General features: G+C 46.8%; 1 protein-coding gene across 1 annotated transcript; it reads left to right on the top strand.

The window, feature by feature from the left end:
- The first annotated feature begins 969 nt into the window (after positions 1-969).
- On the top strand, positions 970-3,855 carry LOC311115533 (uncharacterized protein). Its single transcript, XM_084157316.1, has 8 exons — positions 970-1,028; positions 1,383-1,664; positions 1,897-1,938; positions 2,060-2,101; positions 2,374-2,484; positions 2,634-2,690; positions 2,822-2,853; positions 2,937-3,855. The coding sequence occupies exons 3-8, from the start codon at positions 1,929-1,931 to the stop codon at positions 3,096-3,098; spliced, it is 414 nt and encodes a 137-aa protein (XP_084013442.1). The 5' UTR covers positions 970-1,028; positions 1,383-1,664; positions 1,897-1,928; the 3' UTR covers positions 3,099-3,855.
- The last annotated feature ends 8,889 nt before the right edge of the window (positions 3,856-12,744 follow it).

The raw sequence follows: 12,744 nt of genomic DNA on the forward strand, positions 1-12,744 counted from the left end.
TTAAACGCGGTATCTACTTCCAGATAAGCCCTAGTGTGAAGGGCCTCTTATTTGCCAATCAATCCAATAAATTACTATGAAATAAATATGTATTGTAAATGTATTATACAGTATAATATGTATATGTGAAAATACATTTCAATGTCCTCTCATTGAGGCATAATGAAACATTTGAGATTTCCACTATCAAATGTTATCCTAATGTTGAGTTAATGGTATAATGCTATTAAAAGGGGCATAATGCTGCCCATCAGTCCTCATAATGTCCCCATCTCATCCATGACCACACAGACACATGGTCTTGGTCTGTTCTAAACAGGGAACAGAGGAACAGGGAAGGAGGGGTTACTATCACATATCCCCATGAACTCTGCAGTGCTAAGAGTTTTGGTGAAAGATGTGGCACTATTTCAAGCCTTTGTTGTGTTTTCTAATGATTCTCCTCACCTCCAGTGCAACAGCTACAGGTACAGTGAGCATTTTGTTATTTGCATTAATTGAGTACTACACGCACAGCACTCAAACTTTCTTTCTATCCAAGACAAAATTAACAAAACATTAGAATAGGGAGTAGTACTAGCTACTGGGAAAACCATAGTATATTAGAATAATTATGAACAATTTCTATTTAACTTTATTTCTTAAATTGATTTGAGATGCTACTTCAGGAAGATGTATATTACAATAATGTGAACAATCATAGTTGCCTATAATCAGTGACCAAAATAGCTCTTTCTTCATTGTTCGGGTGAGATTACATACCTTTTGTCAACACCTTGACCGTAACATTTCCCCAACATAATATCACCATAATACCTGTGTTTGTTTTAATGGTTTTGTGTCTTGAAAGAAAAAAACACACATGTCAGCTTCCTTGAAGCAGGCTAATTTTATTCCCACTCTAAGGATATACCATGTTCGCTTTAGATAAAGAGGAATAGTGGATCACACAGGAAGCAGGACCAAAGTTGACTCAGGGGACTACCACTGCAACGACCAGCTAGTGGCAGACGTGGAGGTACTGAAAGGTATGAGGACAGGAGGTTACAGTGTGTGAAATATAACGCTTATCTGACCACCCCTCTAGAATAACAAATATGTTTTTTATAAATATATCGGTTGCTGTCCGTGATGATGAGCTCTGAAAATGGACCACTGACTGGGCGATCAATAATGGTTGAACCAATTATCAATTTCAAGCAGGACAAGTGGACAACCACTTGTGAAATTGCTCTGTCATTGGAGTGATAGAACAATATAAGTAAACTATTTTTAAGGAAATTAGCTGAAACATACTTTTTTTGTCTAATGAGCATATTCCTATCATTGTTTATAACATTTCCACATCTTGTTACAACCATTTCATAAATATCTTCCCACAGGCCAAAAGTTTGCTGTTTCTGCTGGCAGGACCCTATTGCTGCCCTGTAGAGTATCTACAAAAGCCAAGCAGAGGTGGTTCTTCAAGAAAGATAGTCATGCGAAACAGGAACCCATTTCGACTCTGTTAAAAAATGGAACCGTGAAAAGGGAGAGTGAGGACCCGCAGAACAGGTTGTCCTATGATTAAGATGGAGCCCTGCAGATCCTCAATCTGCAGCCAAGGGACTCTGGAGAGTATCTATGTAATGGGGAAACGGCAGCTAAAGTAACAGTGTTGACAGGTAGAGCTTTCCAAATGGCATTTTATCTATTTATTTGTCCATGTTTTATTTTAACAGTGACATTTTCATTTAGTTAAAAGATCAGGCTCAACAATCATCTTTATCACTTGCTAGGAAAAGCAGTGAGAGAAAGTGTTGGGGGAACCACACTTTAGAAGCCCCTCTAATGCCATTCCCCTTTAATTTAAAATGTCATGCTTATGCATAACCTTTTTTTTTTTTGCAAACCCAGATCACCTCAACATCCAGAGTACCACTGCTGTTATGAAAACAGGTAACACACAGCAACACTATGCAATTCTAATTACAAGTATGAAAGTAACACCAAAATCCAGGGTTTTAACTGTGTGCTGTGAAAGTAAATTCCATGACTAATATTCTTCACCTATTTTCAGATGATGTTGGGAGAGCGAACAAAGAGACAGGCCCTACAAATGGTAGGTTGTCCACGGACATTCTGACAAATTAGACTAAATGAAAAGTAATTCAAAACTCTGTTTTTGCTCTTTGTGGTGAAACTAAAGTGGCAGTGTGTGTTGGTCAAAACTGAGGGTCTTGAAAAACAAGAACATAAGTGGCACCCATCTTTGTTTGCCGTTAGCAACCCTCTGTGCTGTGCTCGCTACAGAGAGCACGAACTAGGCTTTCATCCTGCTATCTTTAATACAGGTGACATTTTCACATATTGAACTGTGCTTTTGTCTTTCAGTTGTGGTGATGATAGCTGTCATTGGACTATGCGTCGTGGTGCTTTTGGCTGGTATGCTGTGCCTTTTGCTGATAGGCAGACTGAGCAAAAGAAGAAAGAATTGCAGTACAGGTAAAAATGTCTAAAAACTCTGTTACATTATATGCCTCTGATCTTGTTTGTACAAGCCTTTAGGTTCATATTAAGCGATTAAATTGGCCAATGCTGTCATGCAACAACCTTTTGACAAACATGTGACATGATTACTGTATTTCCTATAGTGACAGGACACAAGCAGGAAGGAACTGAACTCCAGACTAGGTGCTTGTCAAATCTAGGTAAAGAACACTGTCTAATTATTTGCTAACAGAATAGTCCCTATAGTAGGGTTTGTGTAGTATATGTGCATTCTCCCAACAAGTATTGCTCTCATGGAAAACAAATGATTGTATCATATTTTGTCTTATAGGGTCTGAGATCACACAGGGAGATGGGCAAGATGTGAGTACAAATGAATACCGCTCACTGGAAACTGAAAGCATTGCTAAAATGAAAATATTTGTATGTTTCCGTGTGTGTCTCAGGGCCCTTCTCATGTGGAAGACAATGAGGTTCAGTATGCATCTCTGGGTCGGCAGAACTGGAGGGAAAGGTTGAGGGTACAGGGAGACCAGCATCACGTCATCTATTCCGCTGTGGTCACTGCTAGACCAGCATTCCAGGGTTTGAAGAGGATAAAACATTGATTTGACTGATGACCTTTACCAGACCATTCATATTTTACTTCTTTGTATTACAGTATGACTACATTTTACACAGGTTGCTCTTTAATATTATAGTGCATTTATTTTTTGTCTTTCAAGATACCCAAGATACTATTATTTTATTCAACTAATTCTATATCCTGTTGCCTCAATGTTTTTATTGAGATTCTTTGGAGAACATTAACAATAATTATTACATTAGCCTTTTCAACATTTACAGAAACACACATACCTGTACAAATCAAAATACAACCCTATTTCCATCAATAATGGATATTCAAAGAACCATGTCAGCTGTGCATGTGATGCATCATGCGCCTGGATGAACACATTGGGCTACTGTTGCATAGGTGACGTCTCCCTGGGCCAATCCTGGCACTCCCTGAGCAGTGGGGCGGGCCTTACCAGTGTGCTTCAGACTGGCATAGTGCAGACTCACTTCCTATGAAAAACATATCATGGTTAGAGATTAAATATTAACATCATGCCATCCAAACCTCTCAGGCGTACATTTACAGTTAGATAAGGTTTAGTCCTAACTATTATGACTTAAATCATTTACAGAAGTACTTTTACCTTGAGACTTGAATTCCTGTTCACACAGGTGCTGCACCAAAATTTAGTTTTACCTGAAAGAGGGAACAATTTAGTTTTAAAGGGGCAATCTGCAGTTCAAACAATAAAAGGTTACCCCATGCAAGGACTGTGATATTCTTCAAGAATCAATGGGTACATACATTTTTTTACTTTTAAAATAATGATATGTAACAACTGCAGATTTGTAAAAGACTAACTTTGGTTTTGGAGTGTAATGTCTCTTTAAGTAAACTTGTCAAACTTGAGATACGTTCAAAGTATTAACTATTTGATTGAGTTTGCATTCCCTGCTGTCTTTGCAAATGTTAACGATGGGGAAGCAGCGTTTACTCTGGGGAAAGGAGCAGTACGTCAGACCCTGCGGCTGGAACCGCATGGCCCTGAAGGTTTTGAACAAATAGAGGGATGGAGATGGATGGTTGGGGACTGGCGACGAGGCCTGGCCAGTGGCCTACCACAGACCTGCTATGGACGGATCCCAGGGCATCATCAGGAATGATGGAGATGGAGCTGGTGCTACTTTCGGAAGAGGAGTCTACTCAACACCGGACATTAACATAGCAGAGTAGTTCTCAGAGAGATTCACGTCCAAAATAGATAACAAAGCCTACAAGGTGGTGCTACAGAATAGGATCAACCCCCAGAAAAGGAGAGCGAGTTAGTGGCTGGTCTATGGGCCTGAGGAATCATCTCCTGTTAAAGAGAGCGCTATTGTGGAAAACTCCACCCATCCTTATGGTCTGCTGCTTAAGGACATGTTGTAATCCATGCAGACAATGTTTGAAAGATAAGTAAAAGCTTGCCGTATGATGGGAAAATTAAGAGATGCATCAGATCAATACAATTCTATATCAACTAAGTAACCAGATGTATTTGTTATAGTCATAGGATTAGCATAAGATTGTTTGAGGTTTTTGCCAGTGTAAATATAGAATTGTATTGATCTGATGTTACATCTCTTAATTTTCTGATCATACTGTGTGTGATTACAGCATGCACAGAGTTTGTCTCAGTTATTGAATCTTGTTATGTTCATAAAAATATTTACACTTGTTAAGTTTGCTGAAAATAAACGCAGTTGAGTGAGAGGATGTTTATTTTTTTGTTGAGTTATATACACAGTTGAAGTCGGAAGTTTAAATACACTTAGGTTGGAGTTGTCACGGTTCAGACAGACGACCAGAGGACCACAATTGCGTCACACCAGAAAGTTTATTAAACTTAAGGGAAAAGGGAAGTAGGGAGTGAATGAAGGCTCCAGGGGTAACAGGGATCCCGTCCAATGCGCTGGGTCTGTGCCCCCCCCCCAGTGGCAGCGATGCGTCCTATGAAGCCGGTGGTGGGTGGTCCAGAAGTCCTGGGGGGGGGAGACACAGACACAACAGGGCGGAATGAAACCAGGCAGCAGTACAGTTCAAGGGAAATCCAAAATACGTAGTAGCAAGGCAGAAGGCTGGTCAGAGTTACCGGGATTGAAGAGTAGTCAGGAGTCGTAATGGCAGAAGCAGGTCTGGATCTCCTGAGGCAGAAGAGTATCCAAAAAACAGGCAGGTCCGGGGTCACAAAACCAGGGTGAGCCAGAAGCGCGAGCAAACAGGTTCCGGGTGTGAGCTTTGCAGACGATCTGACACCGGAGAGCTGAAAGACAGGGCCTTAAATACTGGGAGAGGTAGTGGGTAATGCAGCGCAGCTGGCAGAGTAATTAGAGCAGAGCAGAGCAGGGACAGGTGGAGCTAGTTAGGCTGAGTAGAGAGAGTGGTGAGCAGAGTGGAAGAAAATTAAGGTGGTAACCCGGTGGAGTGAGAGGCCCATGACAGAACCCCCCCCCCAAGGGACGGCCCCAGAAGTCCCAAGAGCAACACCACGCCGGGCGGGAGGAGGGGAGCCGGAGGAGGGCTAGAACTCCTCCGAACGGTCCGAGTGAACGTCCTCATCCTCGGAGGAAGCCGGAGGGCCGTGGTCGGGAGATGGGACAGGTCCCGAGACAGGATCAGGCACAGGACAGGAAGCCGAGCGGGCCGGACGGTTAGGGACCCCTCTGGGGCGGCCCCTACGGATTGCAGGTTGATCAGGATGCCGTTGGTGGAAAGCGGTGATGAGAGTCCTATCCACAATCCGACTAGCTGGCACCCAGGTCCTTTCCTCAGGTCCATAGCCCTCCCAGTCAATGAGGTACTGGAGACCCCTACCCCTCCGTCTGGACCGAAGCAGGCGGCGGACGGTGTAAACCAGACCACCATCGACGAGCCGTGGAGGAGGAGGACCAGGCGCAGCAGGGACCAGCGGACTCTCATGGATGGGCTTAATCTTAGACACATGGAAAGTGGGGTGCACCCTCAGGGAATTAGGCAGTTGGAGCCGGACAGCAGTTGGGCTAATCACTCTTATGATAGGGAATGGGCCAATGAACCGAGGTGCCAGCTTCTGCGACTCCACCCTGAGTGGCAGGTTCTTCGATGACAACCACACCCTCTGACCAACATGGTAGGTGGGAGCAGGAATTCTCCGACGGTTGGCCCCGGTAGTGTAGCTGGCAACGGATCTGAGGAGTGTGGCTCGGGCTTGTGACCAGGTGCGGCGACATCGACGGGCAAAAGCAAGTGCAGATGGGCAAGTAACCTCCTCTTCCTGGCTGGCAAATAGAGGAGGCTGGTATCCATAAACACATTGGAAAGGGGACATACCGATGGCAGAGCAGGTCAGAGAATTGTGTGCGTACTCCACCCATGTCAATTGCTGCGACCAGGAGTGGGGGTTGCGTGAAGTCATGCATCGCAGTGCCTTCTCGAGCTCCTGATTAGCCCGCTCTGACTGCCCATTGGATTGGGGATGGAATCCGGAAGTCAGACTGACTGTGGCTCCCAGCAGGTGACAGAACTCCTTCCAAAAAGCGGAGGAGAATTGTGGACCACGGTCAGAAACTACATCCTTTGGCAGTCCGTGGATCCGGAAGACGTGTTCCAGGACCACCTGGGCGGTCTCCTTGGCGGTTGGGAGCTTGGGGAGGGGAATGAAGTGTGCCATCTTGCTGAAACGGTCAACGATGGTGAGAATGACGGTCATGCCACTTGAAGGGGGCAGCCCCGTGACAAAGTCAAGGGCGATGTGAGACCAGGGACGTCTGGGCACAGGCAGGGGCTGCAGCAATCCGGCTGGGGGCTGGCAGGACGACTTGTGTTGGTTGCAGATGGGGCAGGCTTGGACGAATTCCCGTACATCCTTCCTCAGAGAGGGCCACCAGAACCTCTGGGCGAGCAGGTTGTAAGTGCGGGTGGAGCCAGGGTGACAAGCTAGGCGGGAGTCATGTCCCCACTGAACGACCTGGGACCTCAGGTCTTCGGGGACAAAAAGGCGGTCAGCTGGGCAAGTGCTGGGACCTGGCTGGTTACGGAGAGCCTCCAGCACCTGTTCCTCAACAGCCCAGGTCAGAGCTGCAACGATGCAGGGACTTGGCAGAATCGACACAGGGTCCTTGGAGGGGGTGTCATCCTTCTGGAATTGACGGGAGAGGGCGTCTGGCTTGGTGTTGCGTGATCCAGGCCGGTATGACAGAGTGAAACTAAACCTGGTGAAGAACAGGGCCCAGCGGGACTGCCTGGAGTTCAACCGTTTGGCCGTGCGGATGTACTCCAAGTTCTTATGATCGGTCCAAACGAGAAATGGAATGGTGGACCCCTCCAGCCAGTGACGCCACTCCTCCAAGGCAAGCTTCACAGCCAGCAGCTCACGGTTCCCTATGTCGTAATTGCACTCAGAGGGGGACAACCGACGTGAGAAAAAGGCACAGGGATGGAGCTTCCTATCCTCCGCAGCCCACTGAGAAATCACAGCACCAACTCCCACATCCGAGGCGTCCACCTCCACAATGAATTGCCGGTCCACATCAGGCATCTGGAGGATGGGAGCGGAGGTGAACCTCACCTTGAGGGTACTGAAGGCTTTGTCGGCTGCTGGGGTCCAGGTGAAGGGTTGCTTGGTGCTGGTTAGAGCAGTGAGAGGGGCAGCAACGGTACTGTAGTTCCGGATAAACTTCCTATAGAAGTTAGCAAACCCCAGAAACTGTTGCAGCTTCTTTCTGTTCTCCGGAACTGGCCATGAAGTGACTGCTGATACTTTGGCAGGATCCATTTGGATACTTCCCTCTGCCACTATGTACCCCAGGAAGGCCACTGTCTTGACGTGAAACTCACATTTCTCTGCCTTGGCGTAGAGGGAATTCTCCAGAAGACGATGAAGGACTTGCTGGACATGGCGGGTGTGTTCAGACAGGTTTCTGGAGTAGATTAAGATGTCATCCAGGTAAACGAAGACAAACTTGTTTAACATGTCCCGCAGTACATCATTCACTAGAGCCTGGAACACAGCAGGAGCATTGGTGAGGCCAAAAGGCATAACCAGATACTCGTAGTGGCCTGTTGGTGTATTGAATGCGGTTTTCCATTCATCTCCCTCCCGGATCCGCACTAGGTGGTAAGCGTTTCTGAGATCCAACTTGGTAAAAATAGTGGCTCCCTGGAGCAACTCAAAAGCAGAGGTGAGCAGAGGCAGAGGGTAACGGTTCTTCACTGTGATGTCGTTGAGTCCCCTGTAGTCGATGCAGGGGCGAAGAGATCCGTCCTTCTTCCCCACAAAGAAGAAGCCAGCACCAGCAGGAGATGAAGATGAACGGATTAATCCTGCGGACAGAGAGCCATTGATGTAGTCCTCCATGGACTTTCTTTCAGGAGCAGACAACGAATAAAGACGACCCTTTGGAGGAGCTGTTCCAGGGAGGAGGTCGATGGCACAGTCGTACGGTCGGTGAGGGGGCAGAGATGTGGCTCTTGCTTTGTTAAACACCTCTCTGAGACCATGGTAGCATTCTGGGACATTGGAGAGGTCAGGAGCGGAGTTAGTAGGTACTGGCCGAGGGGGTAGTGCGGCAGCAAGCAGGCAGGTTCGGTGGCAGTCCTCTCCCCACTCCCTGATCACCCCGGTCACCCAGTCGAGCTGAGGGTTGTGCCGGCGGAGCCATGGGTAACCCAGGATGAGGGGTTGGCCTGGAGAGGGGAGCAGGTGAAACTGGATAGTTTCTTGATGGTTTCCGGACAGACCCATCGAGACCGGGGCCGTGACATGAGTGACCGATCCGAGTAAGTGTCCGTCCAGTGCCCGGGCAGGAATAGGAGGTGTCAAACGGAGGTTCTCCAGTCCCAGTTGGCGTGCCAGCTTGATGTCCATTATGTTGGCTTCGGCGCCAGAATCCACCAGAGCAGCCAGGGTGTGAGTTGAGTCAGAGAGGCGGAGGTGAACTTGCAGCAGGGGTTTGCGGTCGGAGGACTGGATGGTCATTGAACTCAACCGGACTCCCCCTATGCCCGGTGAGCTTCGGCCCTTTAAAGGGCAGGTTACCACACGATGTCCATCACCTCCACAATAGAGGCAGAGGTTTGAGGTGAAGCGGCGCTGGCGCTCTGCAGGAGTGAGGGAGGCTCGCCCAATCTCCATAGGCTCAGACTGATCAAGCTGACCTGGGTGAGTGGCAGTAGATGACAGGAGCCCAGTCGGATCTCTCCGAATGCCGGTAGTAGGTGGACCTTGGCGCCCCCTCTCACGACGACGGGTCTGTATCCTTCTGTCGATCCTGACAGTCAGTGCGATGGCTTCATCAAGAGTGGAAGGCAGTTCATGGGAGACCAACTCGTCCTTGATATAGTCAGCCAAACTATGGAAGAACGCGTCCACCAACGATGGTGTGTTCCAAGAACTTCGTCTAGCCAGGGTTCGGAAGTCGATGGAATGGTCTGCGACTGTACGTCTGCCTTGTCGAATACTGAACAGTTCACGAGACGCCTCTGCGGTGGGTGAATCCAGGTCAAACACCTTCAGCATCTCCTCAGCAAACAGGTCGAAGGTTGCACATGCGGGGGTTTGACGTTCGAACTCTGCTGTTCCCCAGAGTCGAGCTCGGCCCGTCAGGTGAGTGATGGCATACCCAACTTTAGCCCCCTCCGTGGCGAAGGTCCTTGGCTGCAAGGAGAACTGAAGTCGGCAGCTAGTCAGGAATGGCCGGACCTGGGTTGAATCGCCGTTGAACCGCTCGGGGTTTCCAATCTTGGGTTCCGGAGCAGCGGCTGCAATGACCGGGGCAGGTAACTCGGGGGCTGGGCTGGTGGGCAGACTGGCTGGGGTAAGGTTGGTGAGGAGTTGAATGATCATGGCGAGTTGTTGTTGCTGCTGCTGGAACTGCTGCTCATGCTCATCGGTTTCCATGTCGGGGAAAGTGTGCGCTGAGTCCATAATGGTCAGATCGTACTGTCACGGTTCAGACAGACGACCAGAGGACCACAATTGCGTCACACCAGAAAGTTTATTAAACTTAAGGGAAAAGGGAAGTAGGGAGTGAATGAAGGCTCCAGGGGTAACAGGGATCCCGTCCAATGCGCTGGGTCTGTGCCCCCCCCCAGTGGCAGCGATGCGTCCTATGAAGCCGGTGGTGGGTGGTCCAGAAGTCCTGGGGGGGGGAGACACAGACACAACAGGGCGGAATGAAACCAGGCAGCAGTACAGTTCAAGGGAAATCCAAAATACGTAGTAGCAAGGCAGAAGGCTGGTCAGAGTTACCGGGATTGAAGAGTAGTCAGGAGTCGTAATGGCAGAAGCAGGTCTGGATCTCCTGAGGCAGAAGAGTATCCAAAAAACAGGCAGGTCCGGGGTCACAAAACCAGGGTGAGCCAGAAGCGCGAGCAAACAGGTTCCGGGTGTGAGCTTTGCAGACGATCTGACACCGGAGAGCTGAAAGACAGGGCCTTAAATACTGGGAGAGGTAGTGGGTAATGCAGCGCAGCTGGCAGAGTAATTAGAGCAGAGCAGAGCAGGGACAGGTGGAGCTAGTTAGGCTGAGTAGAGAGAGTGGTGAGCAGAGTGGAAGAAAATTAAGGTGGTAACCCGGTGGAGTGAGAGGCCCATGACAGGAGTCATTAAAACTCGTTTTTCAACCACTCCACACATTTCTTGTTAACAAACTATAGTTACTTTGTGCATGACAAGTAATTTTTCCAACAACTGTTTATTTCACTTATAATTCACTGTGTCTGTAATCTATCACAATTACATTGGTTCAGAAGTTTACATACACTAAATTGACTGTGCATTTAAACAGCTTAGAAAATTCAAGAAAATGATGTCATGGCTTTAGAAGCTTCTGATTGGCTAATTGACATCATTTGAGTCAATTGGAGGTGTACCTGTGGATGTATTTCAAGAACTACCTTCAAACTCAGTGCCTCTTTGCTTGACATCATGGGAAAATCAAAAGAAATCAGCCAAGACCTCAGAAAAAAAAATCTAGACCTCCACAAGTCTGGTTCATCCTTGGGAGCAATTTCCAAATGCCTGAAGGTACCACGTTCATCTGTACAAACAATAGTATGCAAGTATAAACACCATGGGACCACGCAGCCGTCATACCGCTCAGGAAGGAGATGCGTTCTGTCTCCTAAAGATGAACGTACTTTGGTGCGAAAAGTGCAAATCACTCCCAGAACAACAGCAAAGGACCTTGTGAAGATGCTGGAGGAAACAGGTACAAAAGTATCTATATCCACAGTAAAACAAGTCCTATAATCGACATAACCTGAAAGGCCGCTCAGCAAGGAAGAAGCCACTGCTCCAAAACCACCATAAAAAAGCAAGACTACGGTTTTCAACTGCACATGGGGACAAAGATCGTACTTTTTGGAGAAATGTCCTCTGGTCAGAAATAGAACTGTTCGGCCATAACGTCCATCGTTATGTTTGGAGGAAAAGGGGGGGGCTTACAAGCCGAAGAACACCATCCCAACCGTGAAGCATGGGGGTGGCAGCATCATGCTTTGGGGGTGCTTTGCTGGAGGAGGGACTGGTGCACTTCACAAAATAGATGGCATCATGAGGAAGGAAAATGATGTGGATATATTGAAGCAACATCTCAAGACATCAGTCAGGAAGTTAAAGCTTGGTCGCAAATGGGTCTTCCAAATGGACAATGACCCCAAGCATACTTCCAAAGTTGAGGCAAAATGGCTTAAGGACAACAAAGTCAAGGTATTGGAGTGGCCATCACAAAGCCCTGACCTCAATCCTATAGAAAATGTGTGGGCAGAACTGAAAAAGCGGACGCCTACAAACCTGATTCAGTTACACGAGCTCTGTCAGGAGGAAAGGGTCAAAATTCACCCAACTTATTATAGGAAGCTTGTTGAAGGCTACCCGAAACGTTTGACCCAAGTTAAACAATTTAAAGGCAATGCTACCAAATACTAATTGAGTGTATGTAAACATCTGACCCACTGGGAATGTGATGAAAGAAATAAAAGCTGAAATAAATCATTCTCTATTATTATTCTGACATTTCACATTCTTAAAATAAAGTGGTGATCCTAACTGACCTAAGACAGGGAATTTTTACTAGGATAAAATGTCAGTTATTGTGAAAAACAGAGTTTAAATGTATTTGGCCAAGGTGTATGTAAACTTCCGACTTCAACTGTATATATATACACATATATACAGTACGAGTCAAAAGTTTGGACACACCTACTCATTCAAGGGTTTTTCTTTATTTAGACTATTTTCTACATTGTTGTAGAATAGTGAAGACATCAAAACTATGAAATAACACACATGGAATCATGTAGTAACCAAAACAGTGTTAAACAAATCAAAATATATTTCATATTTGAGATTCTTCAAAGTAGCCAACCTTTGCCTTGATAACAGCGTCGCACACGCTTGGCATTCTCTCAACCAGCTTCAAGAGGTAGTCACCTGGAATGCATTTCAATTAACAGGTGTGCCTTGTTAAAGTTAATTTGTGGAATTTCTTTTCTTCTTATTCGTATTTGAGCTAATCAGTTGTGTGGTAACAAGGTAGGGGTGGTATACAGAAGATAGCCCTATTTGGTAAAACACCAAGTCCATATTATGAAAAGAACAGCTCAAAAAAGCAAAGAGAAACGACATTCCATCATTACTTTAAGACAGTCAAGTCAATACGGAAAATGTCAAGAAC

Source organism: Coregonus lavaretus (assembly GCF_964263955.1).
Source record: "Coregonus lavaretus genome assembly, chromosome: 3".
NCBI classification, from domain to species: domain Eukaryota; kingdom Metazoa; phylum Chordata; class Actinopteri; order Salmoniformes; family Salmonidae; genus Coregonus; species Coregonus lavaretus.

What these genes read in the sequence shown, in the direction of transcription:
- LOC311115533 (XM_084157316.1), top strand. An exon ending in AAGAAAGAATTGCAGTACAG is followed by an intron (nt 2,485 to 2,633) that starts GTAAAAATGTCT and finishes TATTTCCTATAG; the next exon opens with TGACAGGACACAAGCAGGAA. An exon ending in CACAGGGAGATGGGCAAGAT is followed by an intron (nt 2,854 to 2,936) that starts GTGAGTACAAAT and finishes TGTGTGTCTCAG; the next exon opens with GGCCCTTCTCATGTGGAAGA.